Source organism: Gallus gallus, assembly GCF_016699485.2.
Source record: "Gallus gallus isolate bGalGal1 chromosome 16 unlocalized genomic scaffold, bGalGal1.mat.broiler.GRCg7b 16_unloc5, whole genome shotgun sequence".
In the NCBI taxonomy this organism is placed as follows: domain Eukaryota; kingdom Metazoa; phylum Chordata; class Aves; order Galliformes; family Phasianidae; genus Gallus; species Gallus gallus.
In genome coordinates, this window is record NW_024095942.1 from 53,226 (window position 1) to 76,531 (window position 23,306).

Below are 23,306 nucleotides of genomic sequence, written 5' to 3' on the forward strand. Positions count from 1 at the left end.
ATGACTTCACTCCCTGCGGCGCGGCCTCGCTTCCGGTGCCTGGCGGAAGTCGCCGCCGGAAGCGTCGCGTCGCGCCGCTGGCGTCACTTCCGGCGCTGGGAGCAATGGGGTCTCTATGGGGGCTGTGGGCGCTGCTATGGGGTTTATTTTGGGGGGTCCGCTGCCCCCCCCCGACCCCCCCACGTCCCGTCATCGTGGTGCACGGATTGCTGGACAGCGCGCGGGACTTCGGGCGGCTGCAGGAGTTTATCGCTGAGGTGGGGGGCGGGCTATGGGGGGTGGATAGGGAGAGGCCTTCGGCCTGGGGGGGGGGGGAGGGTCTCAGTGGGGGTAATGGGGACGTGGGGGGGGGGGCAGTGGGTGTGGGGGGGGTCCCATAGGGAGATATGGGGCACGGGGGGGGAGGAGGTGGCGTTTGTATGGGGATTTGGGGCACGGGGGGGGAGGGGGTGGCGTTTGTATGGGGATTTGGGGCACGGGGGGGGAGGGGGTGGGGTTATGGGGGGGGGATCGGGGGGGCTTTGGGGGGGGGAGGGTCTCAGTGGGGGTAATGGGGACGTGGGGGGGGGGCAGTGGGTCGGGGAGGGGTCCCATAGGGAGATATGGGGCACGGGGGGGGAGGGGGTGGCGTTTGTATGGGGATATGGGGCACGGGGGGGCTCCTGGGTGGGGATATGGGGTGTGGGGGGGCGGTTATAGGGGGGGATAGGGGGAGGCTTTGGGGGGGGGAGAGTCTCAGTGGGGGTAGTGGGGATGTGGGGGGGGTCTCAGTGGGGGTAATGGGGATGTGGGGAGGGGGCAGTGGGTGTGGGGGGGTCCCATAGGGAGATATGGGGCACGGGGGGGGAGGGGGTGGGGATATGGGGTGGGGGTGGGGCTATTGGGGGAAGCCTTGGGGGGGGGAGGGTCTCAGTGGGGGTAATGGGGACGTGGGGGGGGGGCAGTGGGTCGGGGAGGAGTCCCATAGGGAGATATGGGGCACTGGGGGGGGGAGGGGGCTCCTGGGTGGGGATATGGGCCATGGGGGGGGGGATAGGGGGAGGCCTTGGGGGGGGGGAGAGTCTCAGTGGGGGTAATGGGGACGTGGGGGGGGGCAGTGGGTGTGGGGGGGTCCCATAGGGAGATATTGGGCACGGGGGTGGGGAGGGGGCTCCTGGGTGGGGATATGGGGCATGGGGAGGGGATAGGGGGAGGCCTTGGGGGGGGGGGTGGTCTCAGTGGGGGTAATGGGGACGTGGGGGGGGGGCAGTGGGTCGGGGAGGGGTCCCATAGGGAGATATGGGGCACGGGGGGGGAGGGGGTGGCGTTTGTATGGGGATATGGGGCACGGGGGGGCTCCTGGGTGGGGATGTGGGGTGTGGGGGGGGTTATAGGGGGGGATAGGGGAGATCTTGGGGGGATAGGGGGGTCTCAGTGGGGGTAATGGGGACATGGGGGGGGGGACAGTGGGTGTGTGGGGGGGTCCCATAGGGAGATATGGGGCACGGGAGGGGAGGGGATAGCGTTTGTATGGGGATATGGGGTCCGGGGAGGCTCCTGTGTGGGGTTATGGGGTGGGGGGGACATCTATATGGGGGTATGGGGTGAGGGGGGCGCTTATATGGGGATATGGGGCATGGGGGGGCTCTTTATATGGGGATATGGGGAACGGGGGGGCTCCTGTGTGGGGTTATGGGGTGGGGGGGACATCTATATGGGGGTATGGGGTGAGGGGGGCGCTTATATGGGGATATCGGGCATGGGGGGGCTCCTGTATGGGGTTATGGGGTGGGGGTGGGGGGGCTTTTATGTGGGGATATGGGGAAGGGGGGTATTTATATGGGGATATGGGGTACGGGGGGGGCGCCTGTGTGGGGAAATGGGACACGGGGGGGCTCCTGTGTGGGGTTTTGGGGCGGGGGGGACATCTATACGGGAGTATGGGGTGAGGGGGGCACTTATATGGGGATGTGGGGCACGGGGGGGCTCCTGTGTGGGGTTATGGGGTGGAGGGGACATCTATATGGGGGTATGGGGTGAGGGGGCACTTATATGGGGATATGGGGCACGGGGGGGCTCCTGTGTGGGGTTATGGGGCGGGGGGGTGCATCTATATGGGGGTATGGGGTGAGGGGGGCACTTATATGGGGATATGGGGCACGGGGGGGCTCCTGTGTGTGGTTATGGGGCGGGGGGGGGCATCTATATGGGGGTATGGGGTGAGGGGGGCACTTATATGGGGATATGGGGCACGGGGGGGCTCCTGTGTGGGGATATAGGGAAGGGGGGTATTTGTATGGAGATATGGGGCACGGGGGGGCTCCTGTGTGGGGTTTTGGGGCGGGGGGGACATCTATATGGGAGTATGGGGTGAGGGGGGCACTTATATGGGGATGTGGGGCACGGGGGGGCTCCTGTGTGGAGTTATGGGGCGGGGGGGGACATCTATATGGGGATATGGGGTGAGGGGGGGCGCTTATATGGGGATATGGGGCACGGGGGGGCGCTTTATATGGGGATATGGGGCACGGGGGGGCTCCTGTGTGGGGTTATGGGGTTGGGGGGGGTGCCTGTGTGGGGTTATGGGGCGGGGGGGGACTTTTGTGTGGGGATATAGGGAAGGGGGGTATTTATATGGGGATATGGGGTACGGGGGGGGCGCCTGTGTGGGGATATGGGGCACGGGGGGGCTCCTGTGTGGGGTTATGGGGTGAGGGGGGCATCTATATGGGGGTATGGGGTGAGGGGGGCGCTTATATGGGGTTATGGGGCACGGGGGGGCGCCTGTGTGGGGTTATGGGGCACGGGGGGGCTCCTGTGTGGGGCTATGGGGTGGAGGGGACATCTATATGGGGGTATGGGGTGAGGGGGGCACTTATATGGGGATATGGGGCATGGGGGGGCTCTTTGTATGGGGATATGGGGCATGGGGTGCTCCTGTGTGTGGTTATGGGGCGGGGGGGGACATCTATATGGGGATATGGGGTGAGGGGGGGCTCCTGTGTGGGGTTACGGGGTGGGGGGGGGGGCTGTGGGGGGGGGATAGGGGGAGACTTTGGGCCTGGGGGGTGGGGGGGGGTCTCAGTGGGGGTAATGGGGACGTGGGGGGGCGGTGGGTGTGAGGATCCCATATGGACCCCAAAAGCGCCATGAAATGATATCAAAATGCTGTTAAATGGCCCCAAAATGCCGTGAAATGACCCCAAAATGCCATGAAATGATTCCGAAATGCATTCAAGAGATCCCAAAATCCTCTGCAATAACCCCAAAATCCCTTCAAATTGCCCCAAAGTCTCTTGAAATGACCCCAAAATCCCCTGAAATGACCCCAAAATTCTTTCAGGAGGCCCCCAAATCCCCTGAAATGACCCCAAAATGCTCTCAAAAGGCCCCAAAATCTCCTCAAAAGGCCCCAAATCCCCTGAAGTGACCCCAAAATCCCCTCAAATTGCCCTAAAATCCCCTCAAATGGCCCCAAAACCGTATGAAATGACCCCAAAATCCCCTGAAATGACCCCAAAATGCTCTCAAATTGCCCCAAAATCCCCTGAAATGACCCCAGAATGCTCTCAAATGGCCTCAAAATCCTATGAAGTGACCCCAAAATGCTCTCAAATTGCCCTAAAATCCCCCCAAATGGCCCCAAAATCCCCTGAAATGACCCCAAAACGCTCTCAAATTGCCCCAAAAGCCCCTCAAATTGCCCTAAAATCCCTCCAAATGGCCCCAAAACCATACAAAATGACCCCAAAATGCTCTCAAAAGGCCCCAAAATCTCCTGAAATGACCCCAAAATGCTCTCAAATTACCCCAAAATCCCCTTAAATTGCCCTAAAATCCCCCCAATGGCCCCAAAACCGTACGAAATGGCCCCGAAATCCCCTGAAATGACCCCAAAATGCTCTCAAATGGCCTCAAAATCCTATGAAGTGACCCCAAAAGCCTCTCAAATTGCCCTAAAATCCCCCCAAATGGCCCCAAAACCATACAAAATGACCCCAAAATGCTCTCAAAAGGCCTCAAAATCCTATGAAGTGACCCCAAAAGCCTCTCAAATTGCCCTAAAATCCCCCCAAATGGCCCCAAAACTGTACGAAATGACCCCAAAATCCCCTGAAATGACCCCAAAATCCCCCCTGTATGGACCCGGGTGAATCCCTTCCCCCCTCCACCCCATAATTGTCAGCTCCTGTGGCCGCCCCACCCCATAGATGTGGGTCACCCGACCTGTGGGGCCGGTTTGGGGGGTGGGGGTGGGGGGGCCCTATGGGGTGGAGAGAGGCGCTGTGCCCCCCATTCCCCCATACGGAGCTCAAAAGGCCCTAAAATCCCACAAAACGACCCCAAAATGCCACTGGGAACCCCGGAATCCCAAAAAATACCCCCAAATCCCCTAAAGTGACCCCAAAATGGCACTGGGAACCCCCAAAATCCCACAAAATGACCCCAAAATGGCGTTTAGGAACCCTGGAATCCCATAAAATACCCCCAAATCCCATAAAATGACCCCAAAATGGCACTGGGAACCACAAAATCCCACAAAATGACCCCAAAATGGCATTAGGGAACCCCGGAATCCCATAAAATACCCCCAAATCCCGTAAAATGACCCCAAAATGGCACTGGGAGCCACAAAATCCCACAAAATGACTTCAAAATGGCATTTGGAACCCCAAAACTTCACAAAATGACCCCAAAATGCCATTGGGAATCCCCAAAATTCCACAAAATGACCCCAAAATGCCACTGGGAACCCCGGAATCCCATAAAATACCCTCAAATCCCATAAAATGACCCTAAAATGGCACTGGGAACCACAAAATCCCACAAAATGACCCCAAAATGGCATTAGGGAACCCTGGAATCCCATAAAATACCCCCGAATCCCATAAAATGACCCCAAAATGACTCTGGGAACTATAAAATCCCACAAAATGACCCTAAAATGCCGTTGGGAACCCCGGAATCCCAAAAAATACCCCCAAATCCCCTAAAGTGACCCCAAAATGGCACTGGGAACCCCCAAAATCCCACAAAATGACCCCAAAATGGCGTTTAGGAACCCTGGAATCCCATAAAATACCCCCAAATCCCGTAAAATGACCCCAAAATGGCACTGGGAACCACAAAATCCCACAAAATGACTTCAAAATGGCATTTGGAACCCCAAAATTCCACAAAATGACCCCAAAATGCCATTGGGAACCCCCAAAATCCCACAAAATGACCCCAAAATGCCATTGGGAATCCCCAAAATTCCACAAAATGACCCCAAAATGCCATTGGGAACCCTGGAATCCCATAAAATACCCCCAAATCCCATAAAATGACCCCAAAATGCCATTGGGAACCCCAGAATCCCATAAAATACCCCCAAATCCGTTTGTGGGGCCGCTATGGGGCTTCTATGGGTTCGCTATGGGGGCACTGTGGTGTTATGGGGTTGCTATGGGGCTTCTATGGGGCCACTATGGGGGCACTGTGGTGTTATGGGGTTGCTATGGGGCACGGTGGTGCTATGGGGCCTCTATGGGGCTCCTATGGGGCCACTATGGGTCACAGTGGTGCTATGAGGCTCTTATGGGGCCTCTATGGGGCTCCTATGGGGCCACTATGGGTCACAGTGGTGCTATGGGGTCACTACGGGGCTCCTATGGGGCTGCTATGGGTCACTATGGGGCTCCTATGGGGCCGCTATGGGTCACTATGGTGCTATGAGACTCTTATGGGGCCGCTATGGGGTTCCTATGGTGCTATGGGGCTCCTATGGGGTTCCTGTGGGGCCGCTATGGGGCACAGTGGTGCTAAGGGGCTCCTATGGTGCTATGGGGCCACGATGGGGCTCCTATGGGGCCACTATGGGTAACAGTGGTATTATGGGGCTCCTATGGGGCCACTATGGGGCTCCTATGGGGCCGCTATGGGCCACTATGGGGCTCCTATGGGGCCTCTATGGGGCTCCTATGGGGCCGCTATGGGTCACAGCGGTGTTATGGGGCTCCTATGGGGTCGCTATGGGTCACTATGGGGCTCCTATGGGGCCACGATGGGGCTCCTATGGGGCCACTATGGGTAACAGTGGTATTATGGGGCTCCTATGGGGCCTCTATGGGGCTCCTATGGGGCCTCTGTGGGGCTCCTATGGGGCCGCTGTGGGTCACAGCTGTGTTATGAGGCTCCTATGGGGCCGCTATGGGTCCCTATGGGGCTCTTATGGGGCCACGATGGGGCTCCTATGGGGCCACTATGGGTAACAGTGGTATTGTGGGGCTCCTATGGGGCCACGATGGGGCTCCTATGGGGCCGCTATGGGCCACTATGGGGCTCCTATGGGGCCTCTATGGGGCTCCTATGGGGCCGCTATGGGTCACAGCGGTGTTATAGGGCTCCTATGGGGCCGCTATGGGTCACTATGGGGCTCCTATGGGGCCACGATGGGGCTCCTATGGGGCCACTATGGGTAACAGCGGTATTATGGGGCTCCTATGGGGCCACTATGGGGCTCCTATGGGGCCTCTATGGGGCTCCTATGGGGCCGCTATGGGTCACAGCGGTGTTATGGGGCTCCTATGGGGTCGCTATGGGTCACTATGGGGCTCCTATGGGGCCACGATGGGGCTCCTATGGGGCCACTATGGGTAACAGTGGTATTATGGGGCTCCTATGGGGCCTCTATGGGGCTCCTATGGGGCCGCTATGGGTCACAGCGGTGTTATGGGGCTCCTATGGGGCCGCTATGGGTCACTATGGGGCTCCTATGGGGCCTCTATGGGGCTCCTATGGGGCCGCTATGGGTCACAGCGGTGTTATGGGGCTCCTATGGGGCCACTATGGGGCTCCTATGGGGCCGCTATGGGCCACTATGGGGCCTCTATGGGGCTCCTATGGGGCCGCTATGGGTCACAGCGGTGTTATAGGGCTCCTATGGGGCCGCTATGGGTCACTATGGGGCTCCTATGGGGCCGCTATGGGTCAGGTTGACCCCCCCTCCCCCTTTCCCCCCCCCCCAGAGCCACCCGGGCACCAACGTGTCGGTGCTGGACCTGTTTGACCGCGGGCAGTCGCTGCGCCCCCTATGGGTGCAGGTGGAGGGCTTCCGGAGGGCTGTGGAGCCCATCATGGCCAACGCCGCGGGGGGGGTCCATCTCATCTGCTACAGTCAGGGTATGGGGGGGTCCTGGGGGGGTCCTGGAGGGGTTTGGGGGGGATTTGGGGGAGTTTGGGGGGGATATGGGGGGGTATGGAGGGGGTATGAGGGGGATATGGGGTCTTGGAGAGGGTCTTGGGGGGCTATGGTAGGGATATGGGGGGGGGTTTGGGGGTCTTGGGTGTGAGTTTGGGGGTCTTAGGGGGGATATGGGGGTCCTGGGGGGGGTATGGGGGTTGTATGGGGGAGATATGGGGGGGTTTGGGGGTCCTGGGGGGGATCCTGGAGGAGTTTGGGGGGGATATGGGGGGGATTTGGGGGTCCTCGGGGGGGTATGGGGAGTATGGGGGTGCAGGTGGAGGGATTGCGGAGGGCTGTGGAGCCCATCATGGCCAACGCCGCGGGGGGGGTCCATCTCATCTGCTACAGTCACGGTATGGGGGGGGTCCTGGGGCGGTCCTGGAGGGGTTTGGGGGGGATTTGGGGGGGTTTGGGGGTCCTGGAGGGGGTATGAGGGGGGTTTAGGGTTCCTAGGCAGAGGTATGGGGGGGATATGGAGGATTTTGGGGGTCTTGGGGGGGTATGGAGGGGGTATGAGGGGGATATGGGGTCTTGGAGAGGGTCTTGGGGGGCTATGGTAGGGATATGGGGGGGGTTTGGGGGCCTAGGGGGGAGTTTGGGGGTCCTGGGGGGGGTTTGGGGGTCCTGGGGGGGGCATAGGGGTCATATGGGGGAAATATGGGGGGGGTTTGGGGGTCCTAGGGTGAGGTATGGGGGGGATATGGGGGATTTTGGGGGTCCTGGGGGGAGGTATGGAGGGGATATGAGGGGTATATGGGGTCTTGGAGGGGGTCCTGGGGGACATGGCGGGGATATGGGGGGGTTTGGGGGTCCTGGGGGGGGTATGGGGGGGATATGGGGGTGCAGGTGGAGGGATTCCGGAGGGCTGTGGGGCCCATCATGGCCAACGCCGCGGGGGGGGTCCATCTCATCTGCTACAGCCAGGGTACGGGGGGGTCCTGGAGGGGTTTGGGGGGGATTTGGGGGGGTTTGGGGGTCCTGGAGGGGGTATGAGGGGGGTTTAGGGTTCCTAGGCAGAGGTATGGGGGGGATATGGAGGATTTTGGGGGTCTTGGGTGGGTATGGAGGGGGTATGAGGGGGATATGGGGTCTTGGAGAGGGTCTTGGGGGGCTATGGTAGGGATATGGGGGGGGGTTTGGGGGTCTTGGGTGTGAGTTTGGGGGTCTTAGGGGGGGATATGGGGGTCCTGGGTGGGGTATGGGGGTTGTATGGGGGAGATATGGGGGGGTTTGGGGGTCCTGGGGGGGATCCTGGAGGGGTTTGGGGGGGATATGGGGGGACTTGGGGGTCCTGGGGGGGGGTATGGGGGAGATATGGAGGGATTTAGGGGTTCTAGGGGGGGAGTATGGGGTGGTTCGCGGGTCTTGGAAGGGGGTATGTCAGGGGGGTATTGGGGTCCTGGGGGGGGATTATGGGGGTCATATGGGGGGTCTGGGGGGGATTTAGGGGGTCCAGGAGGGGGTCGGGGGGGGTCTGGGGGGGATTTAGGGGGTCCAGGAGGGTTTGGGGGGGATTTAGGGGGTCCAGGAGGGGTTTGGGGGGGATGTGGGGGGGTTGGGGGGGATTTAGTGGGTCCAGGAGGGGTTTTGGGGGGGATGTGGGGGAGTTTGTGGGGGATTTAGGGGATCCAGGAGGGGTTTGGGGGAGGTCTGTGGGGGATTTAGGGGGTCCAGGAGGGGTTTGGGGGGGATATGGGGGTCTTTGGGTGGGATTTGGGGGATCCCTTTGTTGATTTGGGGGGGTGGGGAGGAGGTTGGGGGTCCCTGGGTGAGTATGGGGAGGGGTTGGGGGGGGTGGGAAGATTTTGGGGGGATTTGAGGTGGATTTGGGGAGGGGGGGTTCTTAACCACCCCCCCCCCCCCCCCCAACCCCTCCCCATTTTAGGGGGTCTCATCTGCCGGGCGCTGCTGTGCACCATGGAGCAGCACAACGTGCACAGCTTCATCTCGTTGGCAGCCCCCCAAATGGGGCAGTACGGAGGTGAGGGGGGGGGCTTTAAGGGGGGGGGGGGGGGGCGTTGGGGGGGTCCTGGAGGGGTTTTGGGGGGGGGGGCTGGGGGGGATTTGGGGGTCCAGGAGGGATTTGGGGGGGATATGGGGGGGGTTTGGGGGCGTTGGGGGTCCAGGAGGAGTTTTGGGGGGGATATGGGGGATTTTGGGGGGGGTTAGGGGGTCCAGGAGGGATTTGGGGAGGATGTGGGGGGGGTTTGGGGGGCGTTGGGGGTCCAGGAGGGATTTGGGGGGGATATGGGGGGGGGGGTTTGGGGGGCGTTTGGGGTCCAGGAGGGGTTTTGGGAGGGATATGGGGGGATTTTGGGGGGGGTTAGGGGGTTCAGGAGGGATTTGGGGGGGATATGGGGGGGGCTTGGATGAGCTTGGGGGGGTTTGGGGGGGATTTGGGGGTCCAGGAGGGATTTGGGGGGGATATGGGGGGGTTTGGGGGACGTTGGGGGTCCAGGAGGGGTTTTGGGGGGGATATGGGGGGGGCTTGGATGAGATTGGGGGGGTTTGGGGGGGATTTGGGGGTCCTGGAGGGATTTGGGGGGGATATGCGGGGGGGTTTGGGGGGCGTTTGGGGTCCAGGAGGGGTTTTGGGGGGGATATGGGGGGGGCTTGGATGAGATTGGGGGGGTTTGGGGGGGATTTGGGGGTCCTGGAGGGATTTGGGGGGGATATGCGGGGGGGTTTGGGGGGCGTTTGGGGTCCAGGAGGGGTTTTGGGGGGGATATGGGGGGGGCTTGGATGAGATTGGGGGGGTTTGGGGGGGATTTGGGGGTCCAGAAGGGGTCTGGGGGGGGGGTTGGAGGTGATATTAGGGGGTTTGAGAGGGATATGGGAAGGGTTTGGGGGGGGGATTTGGGTGTCCAGGGGGGGTATCGGGGAATATGGGGTGGTTGGGGGTGATATTGGGGGGTCCAGGTGGGGTTTCTGGAGGGGTATGGGGGGGATTTGGGGGTCCAGGAGGGGCATGGGGGTATATGGGGTGGTTGGGGGTGATATTGGGGGGTTCAGGAGGGATTTGGGGGGGATATGGGGGGGGTTGGGGGGCTTTGGGGGCTTTGGGGGGGATTTGGGGGTCCAGGAGGGCTTTGGGGGGGGGTTGGAGATGATATTATGGGGTTTGGGGGGTTTGGGCGGGATATGGGAAGGGTTTGGGGGGGTTTGGGGGGGGATTTGGGGGTCCAGGGGGGGTATGGGGGAATATGGGGGGGGGTTGGGTGGGATTTGAGGGTCCCGGAGGGGTTTCTGGAGGGGTATGGGAGGGATTTGGGGGTCCGGGAGGGGTTTGGGGGGGGGTTGGAGGTAATATTTAGGGGGTTTGGGGGGGTTTGGGGGGGGCGTATGGGGAAGGTTTGGGGGGTGGATTTGGGGGTCCAGGGGGGGTATGGGGGAATATGGGGGGGGGTTGGGGGGGATTTTGGGGTCCAGGAGGGCTATGGGGGGATATGGGGTTGGTGGGGGGGATTTGGGGGTCCAGGAGGGGTTTCTGGAGGGGTATGGGGGGGATTTGGGGGTCCAGGGGAGGATTGTGGGGGATATGGGGGGGTTTGGGGGGGTTTGGGAGGGATTTGGGGGTCCGGGAGGGGTATGGGGAGGTTGGGGGTGATATTAGGGGGTTCAGGAGGGATTTGGGGGGGGTTGGGGGGCTTTGGGGGGGATTTGGGGGTCCAGGAGGTGTTTGGGGGGGGTTGGAGGTGATATTAGGGGGTTCGGGGGGGCCTGGGGGGGGGTTTTGGGGGTCCTGGGGTGGTATGCGGGAGATATGGGGTGATTTGGGGGTGATATGGGGGGGTCCAGGTGGGGTTTCTGGGGGGGTATGGGGGGATTTGGGGGTCCAGGAGGGGATTGTGGGGGGTATGGGGGGGTTTGGTGGGGGAGTTGGGGGTCCAGAGGGGGATTATGGGGGGCTTTGGGGGGGGGATTTGGGGGTCCAGGAGGGGTATGGGGGGGGGGTTGGGGGGGGTTTGGGGGGGTTTGAGAGGGATTTGGGGGTCCAGGAGGTGTTTGGGGGGGGTGTTGGAGGTGAGATTTGGGGGTTTGGGGGGGCTTGGGGGGGATATGGGGAGGGTTTGGGGGGGGATTTGGGGGTCCAGGGGGGGTATGGGGGAATATGGGGGGGGGTTGGGTGGGATTTGGGGGTCCCGGAGGGGTTTCTGGAGGGGTATGGGGGGGATTTGGGGGTCTAAAGGGGGATTGTGGGGGATATGGGGGGGTTTGGGGGGGTTGGGGGTGATACTGGGGGGTCCAGGAGGGGTCTGTGGGGTCTGTGGCTTCTTCTGTATGGGTATTGGGGTGCATTTGGGGTCTGTGTGGTTATTGGGGTGTATATGGGGTCTGTGTGGTTATTGGGGTGTATATGGGATTCCTGTGAGGTTATTGGGGTGCATTTGGGGTCTGCGTGGTTATTGGGGTGTATATGGGATCCCCGTGAGGTTATTGGGGTGCATTTGGGGTCCTTGTCTGGGTATTGGGGTGCATTTGGGGTCCATGTATGTATTGGGGTGCATTTGGGGTCCCTGTGAGGTTATTGGGGTGCATTTGGGGTCTGTGTGGGTATTGGGGTATCTATGGGGTCCCTTTGTGGTTATTGGGGTGCATTTGGGGTCCGTGTGGTTATTGGGGTGCATTTAGGGTCCCTGTGAGGTTATTGGGGTGTATTTGGGGTCCATGTATGTATTGGGGTGCATTTGGGGTCCCTGTATGGGTATTGGGGTGCATATGGGGTCTGTGTGGGTATTGAGGTGTATATGGGATCCCCGTGAGGTTATTGGGGTGCATTTGGGGTTCTTGTTTGGGTATTGGGGTGCATTTGGGGTCCATGTATGTATTGGGGTGCATTTGGGGTCCCTGTGAGGTTATTGGGGTGCATTTGGGGTCCGTGTGAGGTTATTGGGGTGCATTTGGGGTCTGCATGGTTATTGGGGTGCATTTGGGGTCCGTGTGTGTATTGGAGTGTATATGGGGTCTGTGTGAGGTTATTGGGGTGCATTTGGGGTGTGTGCGTGTATTGGGGTGTATATGGGGTCCCTGTGAGGTTATTGGGGTGTATATGGGGTCCCTGAGAGGTTATTGGGGTGCATTTGGGGTCTGTGTGGTTATTGGGGTGTATATGGGATCCCTGTGAGGTTATTGGGGTGCATTTGGGGTCCCTGCGTGTGTATTGGGGTGTATATGGGGTCCCTGTGAGGTTATTGGGGTGCATTTGGGGTCTGTGTGGTTATTGGGGTGTATATGGGATCCCTGTGAGGTTATTGGGGTGCATTTGGGGTCCCTGCGTGTGTATTGGGGTGTATATGGGGTCCCTGTGAGGTTATTGGGGTGCATTTGGGGTCTGTGTGGGTATTGAGGTGTATATGGGATCCCCGTGAGGTTATTGGGGTGCATTTGGGGTCCGTGTGGGTATTGGGGTGTATATGGGGTCCCTTTGAGGTTATTGGGGTGCATTTGGGGTCTGTGTGGGTATTGGGGTGTATATGGGGTCCCTGTGAGGTTATTGGGGTGCATTTGGGGTCTGTGTGGTTATTGGGGTGTATATGGGATCCCTGTGAGGTTATTGGGGTGCATTTGGGGTCCGTGTGTGTGTATTGGGGTGTATATGGGGTCTGTGTGGGTATTGAGGTGTATATGGGATTCTCGTGAGGTTATTGGGGTGCATTTGGGGTCCTTGTCTGGGTATTGGGGTGCATTTGGGGTCCATGTATGTATTGGGGTGCATTTGGGGTCTGTGTGTGGGTATAGGAGTGCATTTGGGGTCCCTGTGAGGTTATTGGGGTGCATTTGGGGTCCGTGCGTGTGTATTGGGGGTGCATTTGGGGTCTGCGTGGTTATTGGGGTGTATATGGGCTCCAAGTATGTATTGGGGCGCATTTGGGGTCTGTGTGGTTATTGGGGTGCATTTGGGGTCCGTGTGTGTATTGGAGTGTATATGGGGTCTGCGTGGTTATTGGGGTGCATTTGGGGTCCTTGTCTGGGTATTGGGGTGCATTTGGGGTCTGCGTGGTTATTGGGGTCTATATGGGGTCAGTGTGTGTATTGGGGTGTATATAGGATCCCTATGAGGTTATTGGGGTGCATTTGGGGTCCGTATGGGGTGCGTTTGGGGTACTGATGGGGTCGCCCCGCAGACACGCAGTACCTGCGCTGGTTGTTCCCCCGCCACATGAAGTCCAACCTGTACCGCCTGTGCTACACCGCGCTGGGACAGGGGGTGTCCATCTGCAACTACTGGAACGGTGGGGGGGGGGTCCGGGTGGGGGCGTGGGGGGGATATATGGGGTCTTTGGGGGGGATATGGGGGGGATATATGGGGTTTTGGGGGGGTATAGGTGGAGTTTGGAGGGGGGAATATGGGTCCTGGAGGGGTATGGGGGGGATAAGGGGGGGTTTGGGGGGGGATATTGGGGGGTTTGGGGGGGCATGGGGGAGGTTAGGGGGTCCAGGAGGGATCTGGGGGGGTCTGGGGGGGATATGGGGGGGTTTGGGGGGGATATATGGGGTTTTGGGGGGGATATGGGGGGGTTTGGGGGGGCACATGAAGTCCAACCTGTACCGCCTGTGCTACACCGCGTTGGGACAGGGGGTGTCCATCTGCAACTACTGGAACGGTGGGGGGGGGGTCGGGGGGGGGCGTGGGGGGGATATATGGGGTCTTTGGGGGGGATATGGGGGGGATATATGGGGTTTTGGGGGGGTATAGGTGGAGTTTGGAGGGGGGAATATGGGTCCTGGAGGGGTATGGGGGGGATAAGGGGGGGTTTTGGGGGGGATATGGGGGGTATGGGGGGAGGTTAGGGGGTCCAGGAGGGATCTGGGGGGGTCTGGGGGGGTTTGGGGGGGATATTTGGGGTTTTGGGGGGGATATTGGGGTGGTTTGGGGGGGGCACATGAAGTCCAACCTGTACCGCCTGTGCTACACCGCGCTGGGACAGGGGGTGTCCATCTGCAACTACTGGAACGGTGGGGGGGGGGCCGGGGGGGGGGGATATTGGGGGGTTTGGGGGGGGGATATGGGGGGGGTTGGGGGGGATATATGGGGTTTTGGGGGGGATATATGGGATTTGGAGGGGGTATAGGGGGGGTTTGGAGGGGGGAATATGGGTCCTGGAGGGGTATGGGGGGGATAAGGGGGGGTTTTGGGGGGGATATGGGGGGGTATGGGGGAGGTTAGGGGGTCCAGGAGGGATCTGGGGGGGGTCTGGGGGGGACATGGGGGGGTTTGGGGGGGATATTTGGGGTTTTGGGGGGGATATGGGGGGGTTTGGGGGGCCACATGAAGTCCAACCTGTACCGCCTGTGCTACACCGCGTTGGGACAGGGGGTGTCCATCTGCAACTACTGGAACGGTGGGGGGGGGTCCGGGTGGGGGTGTGGGGGTCTTTGGGGGGGGGATATGGGGGGGTTTGGGGGGGATATATGGGGTTTTGTGGGGGATATATATGGGGTTTGGGGGGGGTATAGGGGGAGTTTGGAGGGGGAAATATGGGTCCAGGAGGGGTATGGGGGGGTATGGGGGAGCTTAGGGGGTCCAGGAGGGATCTGAGGGGGGTCTGGGGGGGACATGGGGGGGTTTGGGGGGGATATATGGGGTCTTTGGGGGGGATATGTGGGGTTTTGGGGGGGTATAGGGGGAGTTTGGAGGGGGGAATATGGGTCCTGGAGGGGTATGGGGGGGATAAGGGGGGGTTTTGGGGGGGATATGGGGGGTATGGGGGGAGGTTAGGGGGTCCAGGAGGGATATGGGGGGGTCCAGGGGGATATGGGGGGGTCCAGGGGGGATATATGGGGTTTTGGAGGGGATATATGGGATTTGGAGGGGGTTATAGGGGGAGTTTGGAGGGGGGAATATGGGTCCTGGAGGGGTATGGGGGGGATAAGGGGGGGTTTTGGGGGGGATATTGGGGGGTTTGGGGGGGATATGGGGGGGTATGGGGGAGGTTAGGGGGTCCAGGAGGGATCTGGGGGGGGTCTGGGGGGGACATGGGGGGGTTTCGGGGGGATATATGGGGTTTTGGGGGGGATATGGGGGGGTTTGGGGGGGCACATGAAGTCCAACCTGTACCGCCTGTGCTACACCGCGTTGGGACAGGGGGTGTCCATCTGCAACTACTGGAATGGTGGGGGGGGGTCCGGGGGGGGGCGTGGGGGGGTTTGGGGGGGGGATATGGGGGGGTCTGGGGGGGATATATGGGGTTTTGGGGGGGATAAATGGGGTTTTGGAGGGGATATATGGGGTTTGGAGGGGGTATAGGGGGAGTTTGGAGGGGGGAATATGGATCCTGGAAGGGTATGGGGGGGATAAGGGGGGGTTTTGGGGGGGATATGGGGGGGGGTTTGGGGGGGATATGGGGGGGTATGGGGGAGGTTAGGGGGTCCAGGAGGGATCTGGGGGGGGTCTGGGGGGGACATGGGGGGGTTTGGGGGGGATATATGGGGTTTTGGGGGGGATATGGGGGGGTTTGGGGGGGCACATGAAGTCCAACCTGTACCGCCTGTGCTACACCGCGCTGGGACAGGGGGTGTCCATCTGCAACTACTGGAACGGTGGGGGGGGTCCGGGGGGGTCTTTGGGGGGGATATATGGGGTCTTTGGGGGGGATATGGGGGGGATATATGGGGTCTTTGGGGGGGATATGGGGGGGATATATGGGGTTTTGGGGGGGATATATGGGGTTTGGAGGGGGTATAGGGGGAGTTTGGAGGGGGAAATATGGGTCCTGGAGGGGTATGGGGGGGATAAGGGGGGGTTTGGGGGGGGATATGGGGGGGTATGGGGGAGGTTAGGGGGTCCGGGGGGGGACATGAGGGGGGTTTGGGGGGGGACATGGGGGGGTTTGGGGGTGATATATGGGGTTTTGGGGGGGATATGGGGGGGTTTGGGTGGATATATGGGGTTTTGGGGGGGTTTTGGGGGGGTTATGGGGTCTTTGGGGGGGGTATAGGGGGAGTTTGGAGGGGGGAATATGGGTCCAGGAGGGATAAGGGGGGGGTTTTGGGGGGGTTTGGGGGGGATATGGGGGGGGTATGGGGGAGGTTAGGGGGTCCAGGAGGGATCTGGGGGTTCCGGGGGGGATATGGGGGGGTTTGGGGGGGATATTTGGGGTTTTTGGGGGGGATATGGGGGTTTTTGGGGGGGACATAGGGGGGCAATGGGGGGTTTTTGGGGGGGTAAAGGGGGTTATGTGGGGGATATGGGGGGGTTTGAAGGGGGAGGTTGGGGGTTCAGGAGGGATTTGGGGGGGTCTGGGGGGGATATGGGGGGGTATGGGGGAGGTTAGGGGGTCCAGGGGGGATCTGGGGGGGGTTTGGGGGGGTACTGGGGGGTTTGGGGGGGATATATGGGGTCTTGGGGGGATATGGGGGGGTTTGGGGGGGACATAGGGGGGCAATGGGGGGTTTTGGGGGGGAAAAGGGGTTATGTGGGGGATATGGGGGGGTTTGAGGGGAGAGGTTGGGGGTTCAGGAGGGATTTGGGGGGGTCTGGGGGGGATATGGGGGGGTATAGGGGAGGTTAGGGGGTCCAGGAGGGATCTGGGGGGGGTTTGGGGGGTACTGGGGGGTTTGGGGGGGATATATGGGGTCTTGGGGGGGATATGGGGGGGTTTGGGGGGGACATAGGGGGGCAATGGGGGGTTTTGGGGGGGAAAAGGGGTTATGTGGGGGATATGGGGGGGTTTGAAGGGGGAGGTTGGGGGTTCAGGAGGGATTTGGGGGGGATAAGTGGGGGTTTGGGGGGGATTATGGGGTCCTGGAGGGGCATGGGGGGGTTTGGGGGGGCTATGGGGTCTTTGGGGGGGGTATAGGGGGAGTTTGGAGGGAGGAATATGGGTCCAGGAGGGATAAGGGGGGGGTTTTGGGGGGGTTTGGGGGGGATATGGGGGGGTATAGGGGAGGTTAGGGGGTCCAGGGGGGATATGGGGGGGTCTGGGGGGGACATGGGGGGGTTTGGGGGGGATATATGGGGTTTTGGGGGGGTCGGGGGGTTATGTGGGGGATATGGGGGGGTTTGAAGGGGGGTTTGGGGGGGTGTTGGGGGGTTTGGGGGGGATATATGGGGTTTTGGGGGGGATATGGGGGGGTTTGGGGGGGTTTGAGGGGGGAGGTTGGGGGTCTAGGAGGGGTCTTGGGGGGGATTAAGGGGTCCTGGAGAGGTTTGGGGGGGTTTTGGGGGGAGACTGAAGGAGAGGCATTTGGGGGACCCCAAAATCCCACTGAAGGACCCCAAAATCCCACCCTGGGACCCCAAAACCCCACGGAAGGTCCCTAAAATCCCACCCTGGACCCCAAAACCCCACTGAAGGACCCCAAAATCCCACTGAAGGACTCCAAAACCCCACTGAAGGACCCCAAATCCGACCCTGGGACCCCCAAAATCCCACCCTGGGACCCCCAAAAAACCCCACTGAAAGACCCCAAAACCTCTCTGTGGGACCCCAAAATCCCACCCTGGGACCCCAAAACTCCACTGAAGGACCCCAAAATCCCACCTGGACCCCAAAATCCCACCCTGGGACCCCAAAACCCCACGGAAGGACCCCAAAATCCCACCCTGGACCCCAAAACTCCACTGAAGGACCCCAAAACCTCTATGTGGGACCCCAAAATCCCACCCTGGGACCCCAAAACCCCACTGAAGGACCCCAAAATCCCACCCTGGGACCCCAAAACCCCACGGAAGGACCCCAAAATCCCACCCTGGGACCCCAAAACCCCACGGAAGGACCCCAAAATCCCACCCTGGACCCCAAAACTCCACTGAAGGACCCCAAAATCTCTCTGTGGGACCCCAAAATCCCACCCTGGGACCCCAAAACCCCACTGAAGGACCCCAAAATCCCACCCTGGACCCCAAAATCCCACTGAAGGACCTCAAAACCCCACTGAAGGACCCCAAATCCGACCCTGGGACCCCCAAAATCCCACCCTGGGACCCCAAAACCCCACTGAAAGACCCCAAAACCTCTCTGTGGGACCCCAAGATCCCACCCTGGGACCCCAAAACCCCACTGAAGGACCCCAAAATCTCTCTGTGGGACCCCAAAATCCCACCCTGGGACCCCAAAACCCCACTGAAGGACCCCAAATCCCACTCTGGGACCCCCAAAATCCCACTCTGGGACCCCAAAACCCCACTGAAGGACCCCAAAATCCCACTGGAGGACCTCAAAACCCCACTGAAGGACCCCAAAAGCCCACCCTGGGACCCCAAAATCCCACTCTGGGACCCCAAAACCCCACTGAAGGACCCCAAAATCCCACTGAAGGACCTCAAAACCCCACTGAAGGACCCCAAATCCGACCCTGGGACCCCCAAAATCCCACCCTGGACCCCAAAACCCCACAGAAGGACCCCAAAATCCCACCCTTTGACCTGAAAATCCCACTCCAGGACCCCAAAAGCCCACCCTGGGACCCCAAAATCCCACCCTGGGACCCCAAAACCCCACTGAAGGACCCCAAATCCGACCCTAGGACCCCCAAATCCGACCCTGGGACCCCAAAACCCCACTGAAGGACCCCAAATCCCACCCTGGGACCCCAAAACCCCACTGAAGGACCCCAAAATCCCACTCCGGGACCCCAAAACCCCACTGAAGGACCCCAAACCCCATAGTGGGGGTGCAGGGGGTCGCTGATTTGGGGTCCCCCCCCCCCCCCCCAGACCCCCACCACCGGGATCTGTACCTGAACAGCAGCGACTTCCTGGCCCCACTGAACGACGAGCGCCTGCACCCCAATGCCTCCGGTGAGCCCCATAGCGGCCCCATAGAAACCCCATAGAGACCCCATAGCGGCCCCATAGAGATCCCATAGCGGCCCCGTAGCCACCCCATAGCAGCCCCATAGCAGCCCCATAGCTGCCATACAGAAACCATAGTGACCCCATAGCGGCTCCATAGAAACCCCATAGTGACCCCATAGAGATCCCATAGCAGCCCCATAGTGACCCCATAGCGGCCCCATAGAAACCCCATAGTGACCCCATAGAGATCCCATAGCAGCCCCATAGCTGCCATACAGAAACCATAGTGACCCCATAGTGACCCCATAGCGGCTCCATAGAAACCCCATAGTGACCCCATAGAGATCCCATAGCAGCCCCATAGCGACCCCATAGCGGCCCCATAGCAGCCCCATAGAAACCCCATAGCAGCCATACAGACCCCATAGCAGCCCCATAGTGACCCCATAGCGGCTCCATAGAAACCCCATAGTGACCCTATAGAGATCCCATAGCAGCCCCATAGCGACCCCATAGCGGCCCCATAGAAACCCTATAGCGGCCCCATAGAAACCCCATAGTGACCTCATAGAGACCCCATAGTGACCCCATAGAGATCCCATAGCGGCCCCATAGCAGCCCCATAGTGACCCCATAGCAGCCCCATAGAGACCCCATAGTGACCACATAGCAGCCCTATAGAAACCCCATAACTGCCACACAGATCCCATAGAGACCCCATAGTGACCCCATAGCAGCCCCATAGAGAACCCATAGAGACCCCATAGCAACCTCATAGAAACCCCATAACTGCCACACAGACCCCATAGCAGCCCCATAACTGCCATACAAAACCCATAGAGACCCCATAGTGGTTCCATAGAAACCCCATAGCCACACCATAGTAGCCCCATCGAAACCCCATAGCAGCCCCATAGACACCCCATGGCGACCCCATAGCCACCCCGTAGTGGCCCCATAGAAACCCCATGGTGACCCCATAGAGACCCCATAGCGGCTCTATAGGATCTGCAAAGTCCCATAGGGCCCTGTGGGGCCCTATAGGGTCTGCAGGGTCGCAGAGGGCCTTATAGGGTCTGCAGGCTCCTGTAGGGCCCCATAGGGATCTGTAGGGCCTTATAGGGTTTGTAGGGTCCCATAGGGCCCTGTAGGACTCTGTAGGGCCCTATAGGGTCTGCAGAGTTCTGTAGGGTCCCATAGGGCCCTCTAGGACTCTGTAGGATCCTATAGGGTCTTGTAGGGTCCCGTAGAGTTCTGTAGGGCGCTATAGGTCCCTATAGGGTCTGTAGGGTCTGTAGGGTCTTGTAGGGTCCCATAGAGTTCTGTATGGCCCTATAGGTCCCTGTAGGGTCTGTAGGATTCTGTAGGCTCTGTAGGGTCTGTAGGATCTTGTAGGGTCCTGTAGAGTTCTGTAGGGTTTTATAGGGCCCCATAGGATCTGTGGGGTCCTGTAGGACCCTGTAGGCTCTCTGGACCCCATAGGACCCCCCCTGTAGGGTTCTATAGGTCCCTATAGGGTTTGTGGGGTCCTGTAGAGCCCTGTAGGGTACTATAGGTCCCTATAGGGTCTGCAGAGTCCTGTAGAGCCCTGTAGAGTTTATAGGGCCCTATAGGGTCTGCAGGGTCCTGTAGGGCCCCGTAGGCTCTCTGGACCCCATAGGACCCCCCCTGTAGGGTTCTATAGGTCCCTATAGGGTCTGCAGGGTCCTGTAGAGCCCTGTAGGGTTTTATAGGGCCCTATAGGGTTTGCAGGGTCCTGTAGAGCCCTGTAGGGTTCTATAGGGCCCTATAGGGTTTGCAGGGTCCTGTAGGGCCCCGTAGGCTCTCTGGACCCCATAGGATCCCCCCTGTAGGGTTCTATAGGGCCCCATAGGGTCTGCAGGGTCCTGTAGAGCCCTGTAGGGTTTTATAGGGCCCTATAGGGTCTCAGGGTTCCTGTAGGGCCCTGTAGGGTTTTATAGGGCCCTATAGGGTTTGCAGGGTCCTGTAGGGCCCTGTAGGGTTTTATAGGGCCCTATAGGGTTTGCAGGGTCCTGTAGGGCCCTGTAGGGTTTTATCGGGCCCTATAGGGTCTGCAGGGTCCTGTAGGGCCCTGTAGGCTCTCTGGACCCCATAGGACCCCCCCGGTAGGGTTCTATAGGTCCCTATAGGGTCTGCAGGGTCGTGTAGAGCCCTGTAGCGTTTTATCGGGCCCTATAGGGTCTGCAGGGTCCTGTAGGGCCCCGTAGGATCTCCCCTGTAGGGTTCTATAAGTCCCTATAGGGTCTGCAGGATCCTGTAGAGCCCTGTAGGGTTCTATAGGGCTTCATAGGGTCTGCAGGGTCCTGTAGGGCCCCGTAGGCTCTCTGGACCCCATAGGACCCCCCCTGTAGGGTTCTATAGGGCCCCATAGGGTCTGCAGGGTCCTGTAGAGCCCTGTAGGGTTCTATAGGGCCCCATAGGGTCTGTGAGGTCCTGTAGAGCCCTGTAGGGTTTTATAGGGCCCTATAGGGTCTGCAGGGTCCTGTAGGGCCCTGTAGGCTCTCTGGACCCCGTAGGACCCCCCCTGTGGGGTTCTATAGGGCCCTGTAGGCTCTCTGGACCCCATAGGACCCCCCCGGTAGGGTTCTATAGGGCCCCATAGGGTCTGCAGGGTCCTGTAGGGCCCCGTAGGCTCTCTGGACCCCATAGGATCCCCCCTGTAGGGTTCTACAGGGCCCCATAGGGTCTGCAGGGTCCTGTAGAGCCCTGTAGGGTTTTATAGGGCCCTATAGGGTTTGCAGGGTCCTGTAGAGCCCTGTAGGGTTTTATAGGGCCCTATAGGGTTTGCAGGGTCCTGTAGAGCCCTGTAGTGTTCTATAGGGCCCTATCAGGTCTGCAGGGTCCTGTAGGGCCCCTTAGGCTCTCTGGACCCCATAGGATCCCCCCTGTAGGGTTCTATAGGGCCCCATAGGGTCTGCAGGGTCCTGTAGAGCCCTGTAGGGTTTTATAGGGCCCTATAGGGTCTGAGGGTTCCTGTAGGGCCCTGTAGGGTTTTATAGGGCCCTATAGGGTCTGCAGGGTCCTGTAGAGCCCTGTAGGCTCTCTGGACCCCATAGGACCCCCCCGGTAGGGTTCTATAGGTCCCTATAGGGTCTGAGAGTTCCTGTAGGGACCTGTAGGGTTTTGTAGGGTCTGCAGGGTCCTGTAGAGCCCTGTAGGGTTCTATAGGGCCCTGTAGGATCTGCAGGGTCCTGTAGGGCCCCGTAGGCTCTCTGGACCCCATAGGACCCCCCGGTGCCACCCTACAGCCTGGAAGCAGAACCTGCTGCGCATCCGCAACCTCATCCTCATCGGGGGCCCCGACGACGGCGTCATCACCCCATGGCAGTCCAGGTGCGACCCCAAAAACCCCACGGCGGCCCTAAAAGCTCCAAGAGGGCCACGAGACGACCCCAAAGGGGCTCAAATGGCCCCAAAATGGCCCCCCAAAAGCCCCAAATGATCTCGAATGGCCCCAAAATGGCCCCAAATGAACTTAAAATGGGCTCAAAGGGCCCCAAAATGGCCCCAAAATGGCTCAAATGGACTCAAATGGCCCTAAAAAAAGCCCCAAATGAGCTCAAATGGCCCCAAAATGGCCCTAAAATGGCCCCCAAAAAGCCCCAAATGATCTCAAATGGCCCCAAAATGGCCCCAAATGGACTTAAAATGGGCTCAAAGGGCCCCAAAATGGCTCAAACGGACTCAAATGGCCCTAAAAAAGCCCCAAATGGGCTCAAATGGCCCCAAAATGGCCCTAAAAAAGGCCAAAGTGGCCCTAAAAAAGCCCCAAATGGGCTCAAATGCCCCCAAAATGTTCTAAAATGGCTCAAATGGACTCAAATGGCCCTAAAAAAGCCCCAAATGGGCTTAAATGGCCCCAAAATGGCCCCAAAATGGCCCCCCAAAAAGCCCCAAATGATCTCAAATGGCCCCAAAATGGCCCCAAATGGACTTAAAATGGGCTCAAATGGCCCCAAAATGGCCCTAAAAAAGGCCAAAGTGGCCCTAAAAAGCCCTAAATGGTTCAAATGCCCCCAAAATGGCCTAAAATGGCTCAAATGGACTCAAATGGCCCTAAAAAAGCCCCAAATGAGCTCAAATGGCCCCAAAATGGCCCCAAATGGACTTAAAATGGGCTCAAAGGGCCCCAAAATGGCTCCAAATGGACTTAAAATGGGCTCAAAGGGCCCCAAAATGGCTCAAATGGACTCAAATGGCCCTAAAAAAGCCCCAAACGGGCTCAAATGGCCCCAAAATGGCCCTAAAAAAGCCCCAAATGGGCTTAAATGGCCCCAAAATGGCCCTAAAAAAGCCCGAAATGGGCTCAAATGGCCCCAAAATGGCCCCAAATGGCCC

The 23,306-nt window shown here is 59.8% G+C and overlaps 1 protein-coding gene across 1 annotated transcript; it reads left to right on the forward strand.

Moving 5' to 3' along the window:
• Positions 1 to 73: 73 nt before the first annotated feature.
• On the forward strand, positions 74 to 22,425 carry PPT2 (palmitoyl-protein thioesterase 2). The gene is made up of 6 exons (XM_040656665.2): positions 74 to 257; positions 6,990 to 7,143; positions 9,093 to 9,188; positions 13,333 to 13,440; positions 18,867 to 18,950; positions 22,217 to 22,425. Exons 1-6 carry the CDS (start codon positions 105 to 107, stop codon positions 22,408 to 22,410), a joined length of 789 nt encoding a protein of 262 aa, XP_040512599.1. The 5' UTR covers positions 74 to 104; the 3' UTR covers positions 22,411 to 22,425.
• The last annotated feature ends 881 nt before the right edge of the window (positions 22,426 to 23,306 follow it).

Coding starts and splice junctions, on each gene's coding strand:
- PPT2 (XM_040656665.2), top strand. CDS start 105: ATGGGGTCTCTATGGGGGCTGTGGGCGCTGCTATGGGGTTTATTTTGG. Junction 7,144..9,092: donor TCTCATCTGCTACAGTCAGG/GTATGGGGGGGT, acceptor TCCCCATTTTAG/GGGGTCTCATCTGCCGGGCG. Junction 9,189..13,332: donor CCAAATGGGGCAGTACGGAG/GTGAGGGGGGGG, acceptor GTCGCCCCGCAG/ACACGCAGTACCTGCGCTGG.